General features: G+C 42.7%; 2 protein-coding genes across 3 annotated transcripts in view; one reads left to right on the top strand and one right to left on the bottom strand.

Annotated features, from left to right (window-relative positions):
• The window catches only part of CUNH2orf68 (chromosome unknown C2orf68 homolog), a 5665-nt gene extending 5623 nt beyond the window's left edge, over positions 1 to 42 (bottom strand). The window contains exon 1 of the mRNA XM_077751928.1: positions 9 to 42. The gene's annotated coding sequence lies outside the window, so the exon portion shown is untranslated. The remainder of the gene's footprint in view (positions 1 to 8) is intronic.
• Positions 43 to 1029: 987 nt separating this feature from the next.
• USP39 (ubiquitin specific peptidase 39) overlaps positions 1030 to 19088 on the top strand; it is a 30052-nt gene continuing 11993 nt past the window's right edge. The window contains exons 1-9 of one of the 2 annotated variants that reach the window (XM_077751934.1): positions 1030 to 1319; positions 6043 to 6112; positions 7477 to 7571; positions 8243 to 8379; positions 9552 to 9704; positions 14063 to 14288; positions 15548 to 15625; positions 17592 to 17659; positions 18400 to 18588. In XM_077751934.1, coding sequence (XP_077608060.1) covers positions 1052 to 1319; positions 6043 to 6112; positions 7477 to 7571; positions 8243 to 8379; positions 9552 to 9704; positions 14063 to 14288; positions 15548 to 15625; positions 17592 to 17659; positions 18400 to 18588 — 1284 coding nt within the window. In that variant the 5' untranslated portion in view covers positions 1030 to 1051. Of the gene's footprint in view, positions 1320 to 4674; positions 4825 to 6042; positions 6113 to 7476; positions 7572 to 8242; positions 8380 to 9551; positions 9705 to 14062; positions 14289 to 15547; positions 15626 to 17591; positions 17660 to 18399; positions 18589 to 19088 lie in introns of those variants that run through there. The other variant, XM_077751935.1, reaches the window with a different exon arrangement.

Genomic DNA, 19088 nt, shown 5'->3' on the forward strand with positions numbered 1-19088 from the left:
ACCGCCCTCCCTCCCGCCGGGCAAGCTCCGCACCCCGACTTCCGGCCCCCGGCCCTGGTCCCGCCCCAAAAGAGCCAGGCGGGCCGAGCGGCCCAGCGCGCGGAGTTGCCTGCGCGGGTGCTGAGATGGGGCATGCGCAGCTTCCACTCTCCGTCGGGGCTTTTCTTTGTGACATTAGCAATAGGAAACGGGACTTAGGCTTACTGTTAACACATAAGAAAATTCAGAAGAACACAAAGCACCCAATACGCCACTCAGCATTCGGTATGGAGTCTTCCTCTCCTTTTTGTGGTGATAAAATGCGGTGAAACTCCTATCACCAGTTGCGTGACCTCAGCTATTGAGCTCCAGTGCCTCAGTTTCCTCATTTGTAAATGAGGACACTGACAGCATCTACCTCAAAGCAGGTTGTGAGGAGGTGAGTGCTCTGGCAGGGTACAGAGCAGTACCCCGCCACCAGGCAGCCCCAGGAAGGCTGCTGGAGAGTGGGACACCCCTTCCAGCCGGCCAAGCGCCTGAGCCCACCCTACCCATATCTTAACTGTCCCCGCAGGAGGATCCAACGCTTGTAGGAACTGTGTGTGTAGTTTTCAAGTCTTTAAAAACTTTTTAATGTTTACTTATTTATTTTGAGACAGCAGGAGCACAGGGTTTGGAGGCAGGAGGGACAGAGACAGAGTAGGCTCTATGCTCTCAGCATTCAGAACCCGCCGTGGGACTCGATCCAGCACTGTGAGATCATGACCTGAGCCAAAATCCAAGAGTCAGAGGCTTAACCGACTGAGCAATCCCGGCGCCTAACAGCTTCCACACCACTGAAAGATTCCCTCTCTGTTAGCTGCAAATTTTGGGTAAGGTGGCAGTAGGCCCGGACGTAAAGGGACCTCAGGAGATACAGTACCTCCCAGAAGGTTTCCCCTGGCGAAATGTGTCCGCAATGCGGACTCGTAGAGAGCCCTGGGCTGGCTAACAGCACCGCTCCTGATTGGCTGCCTGCCTTGCGCTCTGGCGTGCTTTGAGCCTGCGCAGAGGGACTCGGCCGGTAGTGGCAATGTCCGGCCGGTCCAAGCGTGAATCTCGTGGTTCCACCCGCGGGAAGCGCGAGTCCGAGTCGCGGGGCAGTTCGGGTCGCGTCAAGCGGGAGCGAGATCGGGAGCGGGAGACCGAGGCGCCGAGCTCCCGGGGCAGCCCAGTGCGTGTGAAGCGGGAGGTCGAGCCTGTGAGCGCGCGCGAGGCCCCGACGCCGGTCGTCCCGCCTTTGCGAGTGAAGCGGGAGCGCGAGGTCGACGAGGATTCCGAGCCAGAGCGGGAGGTGCGAGGTGCGCGGGGCTGTGCTGGGCCGGGCGGGGCCGGGCGCGGGCTCGGCTCTCTCGTTCTCCTTTTCTTCTTGACAACTTTCACTGGGAGTGAGGGTGGGGGTGGGGCAGTCACTTTCCACTATTGTTGGCGACAAGCCTCCTCTACGTTTTAATGAGGACAGTACTAGTCTTTTTTTTTTTTAATTTTTAATGTTTTATTTATTTCTGAGAGAGAGAGAGAGAGAGAGACAGCGTGAGCAGGGGAAGGTCCGAGAGAGAGGGAGTCACAGAATCTGAAGCAGGCTCCAGGCTCTGAGCTGTCAGCACAGAGCCCGACGCGGGGCTCGAACCCACGAACCATAAGATCATGACCTGAGCCTAAGTCGGACGCTTAACTGACTGAGACACCCAGGCGCCCCAGGACAGTACTAGTCTTAATGAAAACCGTAATTCTAATGTTTTAACAACAGTAGAAATAACAGCAGCTGCCCTTTATCGAATGCCTAACGTGGGCCAGGGGCTGTGCTAATTACTTTTGTAAATAACTGGAAAATCACCTACTAAATTGTGTTTTGCCCTTCAGGTTTTACAAAACATCTGACTTGTAAGTTCTGTTGTAATATCTGGAATGTGCCCATGTAGCATCAAGATCCTGAACCCCAGGCACCTCTGGCATACTGCTTGCTCTGCCATTCTTTACCGGGACCGAGTCACTGTGGTTTGGGAAAGTGGATTTTACGTGGCTGTCCCTATGAAAGTTAGCGGAGATAGTTTGGAGGCTGTGACCTTCGGGAGCCACTCTGATAACTGCTAGGGAGTCTTAACTCCCATCCATGACTGCAGCCTTTTGCCTCCTTCCTCTGGATTCCCGCTTTGCCTGACACTCCTAATTTCTGGAGACCTCTTTACCCATCCTTGATTCCCTGTCTGTAGAGGGCTACCTATACCAATTTGTTGATATCCTACCGGTTGTTAAGTAGGTTTCCATCACTTTTGAAGCTTTTCATTTTCACCGGAATTACATTTCCTTCACTGAACTTGAAATTCCTGACTTGAACCTGTTCCTGTATACTTGCTTTCTGGTGAGTTAGTAGAAGCCTACTGAAGCAGTAGGTGAATGTATCACTATGCTTACATGCTAACAGTGGGATTTGCGGGAGGGGTTACTAGTTCTCCAAGACTTTATAATTCTGCCTTCTGGTCCTGCTTATGTATTTATGATCATACTTTAATACTAACTTTTACTCTTTTTAAACTTTTTACTCAGGGTCTTCTGTTTGACATATTTTTTTGTATTACACGTAGGGTCCAGAATAGCACCTTACTCATAGAAAGTGCTTGATAAATATTTTTGAATAATTAATAATTTCAGGGTATTCTTTGTTTTTCTTAAATAACTTATCAGTTTCTGTTTTCCCTTTCTTTGGAAGAGAAATTGTTTTTTAGCTATTTCGCCTAGTTGTGATAAAGGAGATTATTTTTTTTGAAATAGGCTAGAATCCCAGTTGCAGTTCTGGCTTGTCTTTTTCCCCTCTTTTATTTTTATGGTAAAGTAGATCACAGGTACTAAGATGGATTGAATATAATGCACAAGTATAGTTTAAAGAAGAATGAGCATCCCTATCAAAATAACACCAGCATTCTTCACAGAATTAGAACAATCTTAAAATATGTATGGAACCAGAAAAGACCCTGAATAGCCAAAGCAATCTTGAAAAAAGAAAACAGAAGCTGGAGGCGTCACAATCCCGGACTTCAAGATGTATTACAAAGCTATAATCATTGGACAGTATGGTTCTGGCACAAAAACATACACTCAGATTGATGGAACAGAATAGAGAACCCAGAAATGGATCCACAAACATATGGCCATCTAGTCTTTGACAAAGCAGGAAAGAATATCCAATGGAGGGGCGCCTGGGTGGCTTAGTCGGTTAAGCGTCTGACTTTCGCTTAGGTCATGATCTCGCGGTTCGTGGGTTCGAGCCCCGCGTCGGGCTCTGNAGGACTTTATCAAAATAAAAATCTGCTGCACAGCAAAGGAAATAATCAGCGAAACTAAAAGGCAACTGATGGAATGGGAGAAGATATTTGCAAATGACATATCAGAGAAAGGGTTAGTATCTAAAATCTATAAAGAACTTATCAAACTCAACACTCAAAAAACCAGATAATCCAGTGAAGAAATGGGCAAAAGACATGAATAGACACTTTTCCAAAGAAGACATCCAGATGGCCGACAGACACATGAAAAAATGCTCAACATCACTCATCCTCAAGGAAATACAAATCAAAACCACAATGAGATACCACCTCACACCTGTCAGAATGGCTAACATTAACAACTCAGGCAGCAATAGATGTTGGTGAGAATGTGGAGAAAGAGGATCTCTTTTGCACTGCTGGTGGGAATGCAAACTGATGCAGCCACTATGGAAAACAGTATGGAGTTTCCTCAAAAAATTAAAAGCAGAACTACCCTACGACTGAGCAATTGCACTACTAAGTATTTACCCAAGGGATACAGGTGTGTTGTTTTGAAGGGGCACATGCACCCCAGTGTTTATAGCAGCAGTATCAACAATAGCCAAAGTGTGGAAAGAGCCCAAATCTCCATCTGTGGATAAATGAATAAAGAAGATGTGGTATGTGTGTATGTGTGTGCTTGCGCGCGTGCACGCACACATACACACTGGAGTACTGGCAGTCAAAAAATGAAATTTTGCCATTTGCAACTATGTGGATGGAACTGGATGGTATCATGCTAAGCAAAATTAGTCACAGAAAGACAAATATATGACTTCATTCATATGAGGACTTTAAGATACTAAACAGATGAACATAAGGGAAGGGAAGCAAAAAGTATAAAAACAAGGAGGGGGACAAAACATAAGAGACTTAAATATAGAGAACGGAGGGATTGTGGGGGGGGGGTTGGGCTAAATGGGTAAGGGGCATTAAAGAATCTACTCCTGAAATCATTGTTTCACTGTATGCCAACTAACTTGGATGTAAAATTAAACAATACATAAATTTAAAAATATATATTAAAAAGTAGTGAAAATCTACATCCTTAAATTTACCACTTGTCAATAACTGTGAAGGGTTTGAGATTTTATTTGCAAGCTGCATAATTTTTTTTTTAAATGCTTTTATTTTTTTCTGAGAGAGAGAGAGAGTGCAAGCTGCATAATTAGCCTGCCACAGTTTTCGGGATGCTAAGGAAGATGGGACTAGTTCCTGTAGAGTCATTTCCCACAGCAACATGAAGAAGATATACTCATAGTGGGTGGCCTTACTGGAGAAGAACTCTGGGCTTAACAGAACTTAAGTCTTTCATAATGGTCTGTGAACTTGCCTCCCCTTTGCCCTGTAGGGAGACCCTGTCTCTGTCTTCTAATGCTGTTTACTATACAAATATCCTTGACAAGGTCTGGAGGCAGACAGTGCCTTTGGTCACAGTATGGACAGAAACATGAGAGACCCATGGAGAATTGTCTCCTAATGCTGTTCAGCTTAAGAAGTGGTATGTAACCTGTACCTTAGAAGGTACCTTAGGCCCCTTCCTATTAATATCTGCCTTCCTTGTTTGGGAATTCACTATTCTATATGTTTGAATATTCTGTTCATTATTCTGAAATCTATTGTCATTTCTACTTTTATTTATTTTTTAATTTCTTAGTGTTAATTTTTGAGAGAGAGAGAGAGACAGAGCACAAGTGGGGGAGGGACAGACAGAGAGGGAGACACAGAATCCAAAGCAGGCTCCAGGCTCTGAGCTGTCAGTACAGAGCCCAACATGGGGCTCTAATTTGTGAACTGCCAGATCATGACCTGAGCCAAAGTTGGACACTTAACTGACTGAGCCACCCAGGTGCTCCATATTTTTAGTTTTACCTCTTACATATATTCCTAAATAGTACTGTGCTTTATTTTGTATTTGATGTAAATGGAACCATACTGTATGTGGTCTTCTGATTCGCCCTTTTTCTTTTTTTCCTAACCATATTTTTGAGGTTAATTCAGGTAGATGTTCATGGCTATATAGTGTTCTATTGATGATGTACCAGAATATATTTATTTATGGTGGATATTCAGGTTGTTTCCAGTTTGGGCTCTTTCAGATATGCTGGTACATACTAAATATTTAAAATAATAAATATTTTACTAAATTTTTTAGTAAAGCACTTAACAGTGTACATGTGCAAAAGTTTCAGGTTTATAAGTAGAGATTGCTGGGGGGGTCAGAGTTCTGCATATTTTCAGCTTTGATCTGGTTGTACTATTTTCCAAGAGGTTGTAACCGTTACAACCACCAGCAGTTACATGAACATTTCCATTGCTTTATCTGTTTGCCATACTTGGAATTTGCCAATTTTATGTTTTTCCCTCTATGGTAGGTATGAAGTGGTATATTATTGTGCAAGAAAATCTGCATTTTCTTGATTGTTGAGGAGGGTTATATTCCTCATTTTCTGTTGGGTTGTTTGTCTTTTTCTTATCGTTTCAGCAATTTCTTTATGTAATCTGCAAATGAATTGTTTTTTGGTTATATGTGTTACACATATATTCTCCCAATTTGGCTCTTGTTCCATTAGTGGGCTTTTTGGTGTATTGCCTTGCCTCCTGTGTAGGAGTTCATCCTGTTTAGTATTTTGCATTTCTGTGTTTCTTTGTTTGTACTAGTAGTTCACCCCGAGTACGGGTTTCCCATTTTCACAGTCTGTGATGATTTTCCTTTCAGCAAAGAATGGCCGCGTGGATTCCGAGGACCGGAGGAGCCGCCATTGCCCGTACCTGGATACCATTAACAGGTTAGTAGGACAGGGATGTCAAGGGCAGCACCAAACAGTGGAATCTATGCAGAAAGTTCTTTGAACTGTACTTTGATCATAAATTTTGTTCTTTTTAAAGCTTTCAGCCCAGAAAATTGTGCTTCTTGCCATATATAAAGTGTCAGGGGGCATTATTTTTTAGTTTTATATTTTTAGGGTGGGCACATGCATAAGGAGCTTTTAGCTTAGTTTGAATTTGTTTGGTGGAATAATAGGGTGCATAGTGTACTTAAAATGATGGTAGCAAATTTAAATATTTTTTTGAACACTCACTACGTGCTAGGTACTACTCTAGGTGGCTGGCATTCAACAGAGAAAAGAAGAATAGATATGTTCTAAAGCAGAGGTAGTTACCTCATCCTTGTTTCTTTTCTCTGATTCCAGATGGCATCTTACGATGCTTTTCAATTTAAGCTCTATGGTTGTAGTGCCAATAGAAGCTTTCTTAGTAATGGGGTTACTCTTTATCAGGGCTATCTGTTGTGGCAGGCACAGGCCATTGTGACTAACGAGGACTTGAAACACAGCTTGAGGAACCAAGTTTCAAATTTTATTTTATTTTTAAATGTTTATTTTTAAGAGAGAGAGAGAGAGCGTGCGCACGCGTGCACAAGTTGGGCAGGGGCAGAGAGAGAATCCCAAGCAGGCTCCACACTGCCAGTGCAGAGCCTGACACAAGGCTCCAACCCATGAACCATGAGATCATGAACAGAGCCACAGTCAAGAGTCAGATGCTTAACCAACTGAGCCACCTTGGTGCCCCAAATTTTATTATTTTAAATTGAAATTTCAATATCCCCTTGTGGCTCTTGCTTTCTTTAATGGACAGTGCAGCTTTACTGGGACCAAACACAATTAGAGTTAATATTTGAGGAGAAATCTCTTTGTCACCTGTGGATTCAGTGAAAGTAAAGTTGTTTGTCCCTTAACCTGCTTGGTACTCATGTAACATTACTTTGTGGTTGAATAAGTAGATCTGTTTGTAGGTATTCTCCTAATATTCAGGTTTCCCATTCATTTTTATGGACAAAAATAGGTTTTTCTTCTATAAAAGTGTTTGTTCACTCAATGTCCTCTAAAGAAAAAAAGATGGTCGCTGGCATTGTGTGTCTAGTAGAGATAGTTTGACGCTGCTTTGGGACTTGGTGGCTGAGGGTGCTATAGTAAATGTTTAGGGGAGGAATAGTTAACGTTCCCCACAGTTTATACAAGGCTGTTGAACCATCTCTGAAAGATGCTGTGTGACATTGTGCACTGTGGAGCCAATGCTGCTTCACTTGAGTTCTTTCCTAGACATCTGTCCCTATTAATTGTTTTCTTCTCTTATTTAAATGTTCTTTTAGGAGCGTGCTGGACTTTGACTTTGAGAAACTATGTTCCATCTCCCTCTCACATATCAATGCATATGCCTGTCTGGTGTGTGGCAAGTACTTTCAGGGTAAGTAAGCATTGTGCTTTAAAAAAAATTTTTTTTAATGTTTAAAAGATGTTTATTTGTTTTTGAGGGATGGATCGTGAGCTGGGGAGAGGGAGAGAGAAAATCCTATATAGGCTACATGTTGTCAGTGATGAGCCCGATGCAGGGACTCTATTTCACAAACCATGAGATTATAACCTGATCTGAGATCAAGAGTTGGATGCTTAACTGACTGAGCCACCCAAGCACGCTGTGTTGTGCATTTTAAACTTACCAGTGCCAGCTACAGGTCTCCTCCAGAGATAGTTTAAAAAAAATTTTTAGGGGCGCCTGGGTGGCTTAGTTGGTTAAGTGTCCGACTTTCACTTAGGTCATNGACATGGGCTTGAACCCATGAACCGTGAGATCATGACCTGAGCTGAGGTTGGACACTTAACCAACTGAGCCACCCAGGTGCCCCTCCCTAACCAATGTCTTAATGCCATCCAGGGAATAAAGTACTAATGTGCTGTTCTTTCTTGCTAACTTCTGTGATGAGAAAAGTTCATGTAGGAGATTCATTGTACAGATGGCATAGTACTTTGTTTTTGCTGATATTAATATGTTCCAGTACAAAATACTGAAAGGAAAATGAAATGTGATTTGTCTCTTTCTGGCATCTGCCCTACACTGCCTTTCCTCCTTCCCTACAGGCCGGGGTTTGAAGTCTCATGCCTACATTCACAGTGTCCAGTTTAGCCACCATGTCTTCCTCAACCTCCACACCCTCAAGTTTTACTGCCTTCCAGACAACTATGAGATCATCGATTCCTCGCTGGAGGATATCACAGTATGTGTCCAGGAGGCTGGTTTGGAACTAGTTCTCTTGGGGCCATCCCAGGGCTCCTGGGGATCTGCCCGACCCGAGGTTACTTGGGCTTTGAGAGGCTTCTTTCCCTTTGGGAGAAACGGGGGAGACCTGAGTAAGGATTCATAATTGTGGCCTGTGGTCTGCAATCTAACTGTTATTTCTGCTTCTAACATTGAGGGTTAGGACTAAAGAAATGCAGCTACTTTCTAGTTGAGGTGAAAGCATTTTTGTGAAGTATATTACCTTCCACATTTTGGAGGAAGGATATGAGTCAGGCCTGGTGGAGGACAGTGGATACCAAGCTGCATACTAGCTCGTGACTACTTTTGATGTGATGTGGCCCGAATGGCCAGTGCCTCCCATCTGTGGGCTCTGGTGTGTGACCTGTGCCAAGTCACTGTACTTAAGAGATCATAGGAAGTCTTCTTGGATTTGATTAATGTTGGAACTATTGATTGTTATTTTCTTTTTTAGCAAGTGTCTGTGTATTCATGTTGAATGCTTTGTTCATTTTTGAGGAAAGCTTGGTGTCCAGAGTGTTTGAAACAATATCTATGCTACTTTTAGAAGTTTTATATGCCTGTTAAGTAGTTGAGGTTAAAGTAGTTATGGACGGTAATTAGAGAGAGGAACTGAAGTAAATGTAAGGTCTCTAAGAGACTTAGTAGAGACCTCTGTTCCACCCTTTACGTGATGACCCTTGTAGCTCTAGGACTGGGGAAGGTTCCGCTCCTGTGCCTCCAGCCATAGGGAGTATGACATCTCAGATTTGCTATGCGCTGGGTCTGTACTGGCCCTGTGTGAAGTCCCATCTGACACTCAGACTCCTGCTGCCTGCAGAGATGTGCATGTCCTTCAGCTTTGGACAGTTGTTTATCATGGAGTTGGCCAGACCTGAGGTCTGAGGAAAGACCTGGGATTCAGTGATTTTGGGTTAAACACAGAGATCCCCTTCTAGATTAGTAATGTGGAGAGGGCCTGTTCAGTGTTACCTCAGCCTTTATACCTGTTGTTGTAAGCCTTTTGGTTGTGTGGTGAAACATTCATGACCAAAATATTTTTTGTTTTTGACAGAAATTGTTATTTCAGATAGCTCTTGTAAACTGTGTAGACAGTCCTGAAACAACTTAGAATTTTCTTTTCCTTTGCAGTATGTGTTGAAGCCCACTTTCACAAAGCAGCAGATTGCAAACTTGGACAAGCAAGCCAAATTGTCCCGGGCGTATGATGGGACCACTTATCTGCCGGGTATCGTGGGCCTGAATAACATAAAGGCCAATGACTATGCCAACGCTGTCCTTCAGGTAGGATCAAGAACGCTGTGCAGGGCAGCCAAGAAGTGACTGCCTTCTGGTAGAATAGAGTCAAATGGTCCCTGGAGACACCAAGCCTTGCTAAGGACTCTACTTAACTATTTGTTCTGCACCAAACATAACATTCCTACGTCTGGTCAAAGGGCTGCTGCCAGATGGTGAGGCCTTTTCTAGCCTCTGGGCTCATGACCTCTGGGGTTGTCAGGGACTGAAGGATAGAATGATTGTGTGGCCTGGCAGTACCAAATAAGAAACACATGTGTTGGATGATGCATCTTTTCTTTTTTTAATAGTGCAGATGTTCCTTGTGCTGGGTGTCTGAGGTCTTGATCTTGCTCCTGCACTTAAGCTCTGAACTTAAGGGATCAGAGTCCAACTCCGGGCTTGATCCCATGAACTGTGAGATCATGAACTGAGCTGAAATCAAGAGTCGGATACTTAACCGACTGAGCCACCCAGGCACCCCTAAACAATAAAGGATTTATAATTTAACATATGCATGGTTTTTTTAGACTAAGTTATTGCACGCTTAATAGTATGGTGTAAACATAACCTTATAGTGGACAGGGAAACCAAAAAATTCCTTTGACTCTCTTTATTGTATTATTAGCTTTATTGTAGTGCTCTGAAGCCGAACATGTAATACCTCCAAAATATGCCTGTACATTGTCTTGTGCGGCATCTTTAATGATTACATGTTAATTCAATTTGTGGGTGAATTACAGTTTATTTAACCATCATATCTTGTATTAATGCATCTGGGGCCTAGATTCTAATCTGTAGGTGTTTGTAGCAATTTACAAACCATTAGCAACACAAAAGAGAGTTCTCCATCTTGCATTGTCCCTGTTACACTGTTATTTTTCCCCCATCTTGATACATTTAACCTACCTTTTGTTATTTACTTCTAAATTCGATTACTTGTATTTTTTCAAGCACTTCTAAAGTTGATTACTTGTATTTTTTCAAATGTTGTTGGGGCCTCGGGCTCATTTTTCTGTTGGTAGTTTATTTTGCTAAACTCTGAAAAATATATATTAGCCTTTTTCTGTTGTATATGTTGCAGAGATTTCCTTCTAGTTCTTATTTGGCCTTTAAACTTGATTATGGTATTTTTGCATACAGAATTTAGATTAAAAAATTATGAAAGTGTATCTGTCAGTTTTGGTGTCTGCCTCTAATGTTATGCCTAGACCCTGGAAAGGTTAAATGCTTAGGTAGAGAGAAACTTTGTTTCTCTTACAGCCTTTCATGGCTTTGTGAAGACTTACAGGATAAACAGATAGGATTTGAACATGGTTAGGGCAGTTAGCATTGGCTTTGTGATGGATTTTAGTTCCCATAGGAAGTTTTTATTTTTAAAATTAGATGAACAAATCCTCTGTGATGTAATTGCCACTAGAATGGGATTGAATGGACGAAGTACTGCATCTGGAGGCTGACACATGCTTTTTATATTGTTGCTGAAACCAGAGAGCAACTTCTCTCCACAGCTTGGATAAGTGAGAACTAGGATGAATTTTGTTCATACTTCTTCCCTTTATTTCTGTAAAGTTTATTTATTTTGATAGCGAGCATGTGCGCATGCGTGAACAGCGAGGGGGGAGCAGAGAAGAGGGAAGGAGAGTTTCAAATCCCAAGCAGGCTTCACGTTGTCAGTGCAGAGCCCCACATGGGACATGAACTCACAAACTGAGATCATGACTTGAGCCGAGATCAAGAGTTAGACACTCAACCAACTGAGCCAGTCAGGTGTCCCCATACTTCTTTCCTTTAGATAATAACCCATTTTTTAGTAATTATTCTCTAGGCATTAAGTCGTCGTTTCTTTAGCTGAGCTAAGCTTGTATGGGCTTTCCTAATCACCTCTGTTATGGTGTTCCCTGTGTCCTGAGTTGTCTCCCTATGAGATGTGTAGGTTTATTGTATTTAGCAGAAACCTCTATCCTCCTTTCTAAATGGATTCTTTGGCACAGAAAGTTTTGCTCATAGTAAGCACGGTGCTGTTAAGGATTCACAGACCAATCAGGAGGGACCTGTGTGTGGGGGGCACCTGGGTGGCTCAGTTGGCTCAGGTCATGATCTCACGATTTGTGGGTTTGAGCCCCACATCAGGCTCTGTGCTGACAGCTAGCTCAGAGCCTGGAGCCTGTTTCAGATTCTGTATCTCCCTCTCTCTCTCTGACCCTCCCTGCTCACACAGTCTCTCTCTCTCAGAAATAAATAAAATATTTTAAAAAAAATTTAAAAAACCCAAAAAACAAAAAACAGGAGGGACCTGTGGGGTGACTGCATTTACTTAAGGTCTGTTCTGGGATTTCCTTCCCAGTTTTGTAGCTCATACTAATGAGCATGTATTTCTTCCTGAACCAACATGGCTAGTCTATTTTTTTACTTAATGAGGTAAAACTTATTTGTTTTCTTTTTTTAATTTAAATTTCAGTTAACATACAGTGCAGTATTGGTTTCAAGAGCAGAATTCAGTGATTATCACTTACATACAGTACTCACTGCTCATCACAGCATGTGCCCTCCTTAGTCCCCATCTCCTACCCACCTCCCTCCATTACCCTTAGTTTGTTCTTTTTCATTAAGAGTCTCTTGTGGTTTGTTTCCTTCTCTTCTCTTCCCCCTCTCTTCCGCCCCATTCCCATACGTTCATCCATTTTGTTTCTTAGATTCCACATATGAGTGAAGTCATATGATATTTGTCTTTTTCTAACTGACTTATTTTGCTTAGCATAATACATTCCAGCTCCATCCATGTGACTGCAAATGGCAAGATTTCATTTTTTGGTGGCCAAGAAATACTCAATTGTGTGTATATATATAGACACCACATCTTCTTTATCCATTCATCAGTTGATGGACATTTGGGCTCTCTCCATAGTTTGGTTATTGTTGATAATGCTGCTGTTATAAACATTGGTGTGTATGTACCATTTCAAATCACTATTTTTGTATCCTTTGGGTAAATAAATACCTAATAGCGCAATTGCTGAATTGTAGGGTAGTTTTGTTTGGTAAAATTTATTTTACCTAAACTTTTTGACCATTTTTGATCATAACAGAATGAATCACCTTTATATATATGTTCATTTTGTTTCAATTTTATATCATTTTATATCTATTTTATTTATTCATTTTATTTTGTATTTATTACCACCCTTTCAATAAACTTTATTAAGCTGATTTTCATGTTATTTAAAATTTTTTAAATGTTTTTATTTTTGAGAGAGAGAGGGAGACAGAGTACTAGCGAGGGAGGGGCAGAGAGAGAGAGGGAGACACAGAATCTGAAGCAGACTTAAGGCTCTGAGCTGTCAGCACAGAGCCCAATGAGAGGCTTAAACTCGTGAACTATGAGATCATGACCTGAGCCAAAGTTAGACGTTTAACCGACTGAGCCACCCACATGCCCCATTTTTTTCTTTAATGTTTTAATTTATTTTTGAGAGAGAGAGTACTAGCAAGGGAGGGGCAGAGAGAGAGACACACAGAATCCGAAGCAGACTCCAGGCTCTGAGCTGTCAGCACAGAGCCCGTATTTTAATGTGCATTTGAGAGATGGAGGAAGTTTGGCCTCCAGATAGTAATATCTTTCGTAGCCAAATGGAATATTTGGATTTCTAGCTTTTAATTCCTTATGAATGCAAATATAGTCACAAGCCTAATTAGAGTAAATAAAGGAAATTAGTAAGTTGGTCATTGGATAGGGACTTGAATCCTTTTTTATAAAAATTTATTTTCAGAGCGAGAGAGCACACAAGAAGGGCAGAAGGGGAGAGAGAATCTTAAGCAGGCTCTACACTTAGTGCAGAGCCTGATGCAGGGCTCAACCCAACACCCTGGGATCATGACCTAAGTTGAAATTAAGAGTTTGATGCTCAACCAACTGAGCCATCTAGGTGCCTGAATACTTTTTTTTTTTTAACTTCTTGGTCAGGATGCCTGGCTGGCTCATTTGGTGGAACGTGTGCCTCTTGATCTCAGGGTTGTAAGTTCGAGTCCTATGTTGGATGTAGAGATTGCTTAAAAAAAAATCTGTAAAAAATAAAAAAACAAAAAGTAAATAACTTCATATCCAAAGCAAAGTATCTGCAGAACTGGACTTTATGTGAAACTTAGTACAGAGGAACAGAGGATGTTTCTATAATGTGAACTTTATAACCTTCTATTATTATAGAACTATTATAACCTATAATACTTTGTAAACCTAAGTATTTCCTTTTGACTCTTGAAGGCCATTAGAGGCCTGGGTCTGTTAGAAGAGCTTGGCCCCCAGGGCTGTGCACAGGGGCCCTTTGTAGGGGCTCTTGGATTAATTGGATGGAGTATTTGACTTTCAGGCGTTGTCTAATGTTCCTCCTCTCCGGAACTACTTCCTGGAAGAAGACAATTATAAGAACATCAAGCGTCCTCCAGGGGATATCATGTTCTTGTTAGTCCAGCGTTTTGGAGAGCTGATGAGAAAGCTCTGGAACCCCCGAAATTTTAAGGCACATGTGTCTCCTCATGAGATGCTTCAGGCTGTTGTCCTTTGCAGCAAGAAAACCTTTCAGATCACCAAGCAAGGTAAGGAACAGCCATTCATATTTGCTGATGTTAGGGCAACAAAATTAGTTTGATGAGCAAATTTATTTGTACTTGCTGTAAACCTTGTAGTAACCAGGTGAGTGTCCAGTTGATAGTCTGATTATGTTCCTCACTCTTCTTTCATCAGCCTGCCCTGCTCAGAGTCCTGAGACTTCAGCTGGATAGAAAGTCTTTCATACTTGGTAAACTAATCTGTATGGCTCGAGGGAAAACCAGGAGACTAGGAAAGGCACTGACCCTTAGGCACTTGCCACATTTGCTTCTCATTTTGTTGTGTTGCAGACTAGATATTCTGATGACCTGTTTTGACTGTTTTCATCCCTCCACATCCAACTAGTTATTGCCATGTGAGTAAAGTGGACACTCTGTAGCTCTTAGCACCTGGATCTCATATAATGTCCTCTGGCCTCACATCAGTTTGTTCACCATCCATTCCTGCTACTAGTAGGTTGACTGCAGGGATAAGCAGCATTTTTTTTGTTCCAGGAGCTCCCATTCTAGTGGGGAAGATAGTTGTGTAAAAAGGTGAGCACAGGGTGGTAAGTGCTATAATAGAGGAAGGGAAGTATACTTTGGGAGGGGGTGTGGAGCAGGGAGCCCCAGCTGAGCATATGGGAGATCAGCGGGAGTCAGAGTGGAGGAAGAGCTAGCTGAGTTCTAGGCACAGTGGAGATAGGTCAGGGCTGGTCATTCTAGGACACTGCCAACAGGAGCGTGGATGTGCCTGGAACAGACAGAAGGCTGCCAGTAGCCGAGTGCTTGGATTCTAGGGGACAGTGTGAGAGCTGAAGTGGAGGTGTGGGGGAGGGACTGGATCATCGGGTTTATGTGCCACTAGAAGGAGCACGGGTTACATCCTGACAATCGTGGGGAGTCGATGAAGGCTTTTAAGCCAAAATGTGACGCCAGACTTAGGTTAGGCCAAGGAGTGATTTAGAGGGGAAATTCAATACTGGCTTTTGATGGGTGGCACGATACACGTTTGCAGTAGAGATGATAATCGAAGGTCCAGGTTGGGTCAGAGAGCCCAGGGAGAGAGCAGAGATCAGAAGTCTAAGAGCTTGACCTTGAGGAATGTCAGCATTTAATGTCCAAATAGAGAGGATGCCCAGAGGACAGGAGAGTGTTGCCTGGAAGGAAGGAGAAAAACCAGGAATGTGGCATCATGCCAGCCAGTGCGTGGTTTGGATTGTACTAATTTCCAGCTTTGACACGCCCCATGCTTCCGTCTTTTCCAGGGGATGGAGTTGACTTTCTGTCCTGGTTTCTGAATGCTCTGCACTCAGCTCTAGGGGGCACAAAGAAGAAAAAGAAGAGTAAGTCATGTTATTTTGTAAAAGGGAGCTGTTTTTTTGTTTGCTTCCTCTTATAGGCACTTTTTTTAACTTTGCATTTTTTTGTGTTAGGGTGGTGGTGTTTGTATATACGTGGACCAAATTTCATTGCTGAATAGGTTCCTCTCCATTTTTAAAAATTAGGATATGGTTATATCCAATGGCATGCTTAATACATGGAAATAGATATAACTGCTCTAGAAATCCTGACCTAGTTCCAGACTGGGTCTGGGCAGCATGTTGTTGACTGCTAGTCTCTGGTGGTGCAAGAGTTAATGTGAGGATGGCTCACTGCGTGGTTTGTGTGGCTTCTAAGTTCACTGGTAAAGCAAAGTAAAAGCTAGTTCCTCCCCCTGGGCCTATACTTGGAAAAATGAGGCTTGCCTCCATATTGATTCTCACACTTTAAGTCCCATGGTCCCTTAACCTCCATGTTGGCATAGCAGTAGAGAGTTTTCATGAATGTCAGAAATAGTTGTTAGCTTACAGAGTGCTGAGCTAGAGAAATAATTTAGGAGACCTAATGCAGTTTTTTCCGTGTCCTTTTTCTCTGTTCTGCTGGTGTTAATATGTTTATTAATGTGGGGTTGTGGGCTGATGCTCTTTATACTAGATGGTCCCACCACCTCTACCAGATGTCTTCAACCTGTGCACATCCTCTGAGTTTTGTAACATGTCCCATTAGGGTTCTAGAACCCTGTTGTGCTTTCTTTGCTTTGGTTCTGTTCTGTTCTGTCCCTTAGTCTGCATTTTTGTTTTATGTCCAGTGCAGGGTGGACTTTATCTTCTTTGCACACAGCATAAGGTTATGGGAAACTCTTTGGATGTATCTTGTTTTGCTTGTTTTTTTTGTGATTTGTTAAGTCTCTAGGCTTTATAAATCATTCATTAAGATGCACTTAATTTTTGGGGCGCCTGGGTGGCTTAGTCGGTTGGGCGTCCGACTTTCGCTTGGGTCATGGTCTCGCGGTTCGTGGGTTCGAGCCCCNCGTTGGCATAGCAGTAGAGTTTTCATGAATGTCAGAAATAGTTGTTAGCTTACAGAGTGCTGAGCTAGAGAAATAATTTAGGAGACCTAATGCAGTTTTTTCCGTGTCCTTTTTCTCTGTTCTGCTGGTGTTAATATGTTTATTAATGTGGGGTTGTGGGCTGATGCTCTTTATACTAGATGGTCCCACCACCTCTACCAGATGTCTTCAACCTGTGCACATCCTCTGAGTTTTGTAACATGTCCCATTAGGGTTCTAGAACCCTGTTGTGCTTTCTTTGCTTTGGTTCTGTTCTGTTCTGTCCCTTAGTCTGCATTTTTGTTTTATGTCCAGTGCAGGGTGGACTTTATCTTCTTTGCACACAGCATAAGGTTATGGGAAACTCTTTGGATGTATCTTGTTTTGCTTGTTTTTTTTGTGATTTGTTAAGTCTCTAGGCTTTATAAATCATTCATTAAGATGCACTTAATTTTTGGGGCGCCTGGGTGGCTTAGTCGGTTGGGCGTCCGACTTTCGCTTGGGTCATGGTCTCGCGGTTCGTGGGTTCGAGCCCCGCGTCGGGCTCTGTGCTGACTGCCAGCTCAGGGCCTGGAGCCTGTTTCGGTCTGTGGCTCCGTCTCTCTCTGACCCTCCCCTGCTCACGCTGTATTTCTCTCTCTCTCTCTCTCCTAGAAATAAATAAAAATATTAAAAAAAAAAAAAAAGATGCACTTAATTTTTCTCTGCTGGAGGGTCAGAGGGCATCTTATGAGAGAAGGCAGACACAAAGTAATTATTTACACAAATAATGACAAAGGTACCAAGGTGGAATATGTTACAAAGGTACTTCTGTGCCTACTGAGAGCTTTGAGTCTTAGCTGGGCGATGCTGGTTTATATCAGAAATTTAGAAGTTAGGGCTATATTCTGGAAATGCTTTCCAACCTGACAGAATTTGCATTTTGATTTCTGTTTGTACAGCCATTGTGACTGATGTTTTCCAGGGGTCCATGAGGATATTCACTAAAAAGCTGCCTCATCCTGATCTGGTGAGTGGGGGGTTGAAACTGACCCTTTGCCTGATTTATTTTACCTGAGGGGATTAAGGGTTGATAGAGAGAGGCTTAGAGGTCTATCAAGGCCTCTTGCCCCAAAATGAGGTTCTGTAAAACGCTTGCCAAGTGACAGCCCCTTGGGCTTTTGTCACACCAGCGTGTTAAAGTTTGGGAGTTAGGGTAGGGTAAAGTCTTGCTGGTTTAAGTGGTCTGGCCACTGGGTGGTGCTCGTGTGGTTTTTCAGAAAGCTCGGATAAGCTTTCTAGATCATCTAAAAGGGTTTTAAATAGTCTGGCATTTAAATAAAATCTCTCTGGGGACTTCTGGGTGGCTTAGTCAGTGGAGCATCTGACTCTTGATTCTGGCTCAAGTCATGGTCCCAGGGTCATGGGATTGAGCTCTGTGTCGGGCTCTGCGCTGGGCATGGAGCCTGCTTAAGATTCTTTCTCACTCCCTCTGTCTCTCTCCCATGCTTTCTCTCGCTTTCTCAAAAACAAACAAACAAACAAACAAACAAACAAACAAACAAACATCTCTCTGAGGATGGAAGCCCCTCAGGTTTTGCATTACTCTAACCAGGTGGCGCTGCTGTCCACAAAATGCCCGTATCTTGGGTGCCCTCTTCACTCACTTCAATACAAAATGAAGTACGTGTAACAAAAACACTGTTTCTTTCTGTGGGTGGTCTGCATACTGCTCACACTCCTTCCCTCCTTTTTCTTCCTCATTTCCAGCCAGCAGAAGAGAAAGAGCAGCTGCTGCATAATGATGAGTACCAGGAGACAATGGTGGAGTCCACCTTCATGTACCTGACGCTGGATCTCCCCACTGCTCCCCTCTACAAGGACGAGAAGGAGCAGCTTATTATCCCTCAGGTGCCGCTCTTCAACATCCTGGCCAAGTTCAACGGCATCACTGAGAAGGTAGCCCATTTGTGCAGCTGCCCAACTGATGCTCCTTTCTCTCTCTTGACCTTTTCAGTTTGAAGTGTACTGTGTGTAGTGAGCCTCCCAGACGCTGTGCTGTTTCTGGCTGGCCACCCCAACTTTTAGCTTGATTGGTGGTGCCCTCTCTTATACTTCTCGTGTGTTCCTTTAAGCCATCTGCCTCTGGGTAGGATGGAGAAAGGAGGGGGTATTTAGGATAGTAGAAAGTTTTTAAAATCTTTTAAAAAATGTAGTGTCAATATTAAAGTGGAAAAAATTACAGCTAAAATATAAATAAATAATTTGTTCTCATTGTCATATTACTTTTTATTAAGTTAAAAGTGTCTTTTTATTTACTGAGTTAACTGTTTCTTGGTTTAATTCCCCTCTTTGTCTTAGACAAATGTAATCCTTTCTGTTCTTTACTGAGAGAATTTTGATGTCTCATTCCAAGCCCTTTCTGCTCTTTCTCTTCATTAACTAAGGTTCTTTTGTTT

The sequence above is a fragment of the Crocuta crocuta genome, unplaced genomic scaffold (genome assembly GCF_008692635.1).
Source record: "Crocuta crocuta isolate KB4526 unplaced genomic scaffold, BGI_CrCroc_1.0 scaffold430, whole genome shotgun sequence".
Classification (NCBI taxonomy): Eukaryota; Metazoa; Chordata; class Mammalia; order Carnivora; family Hyaenidae; genus Crocuta; species Crocuta crocuta.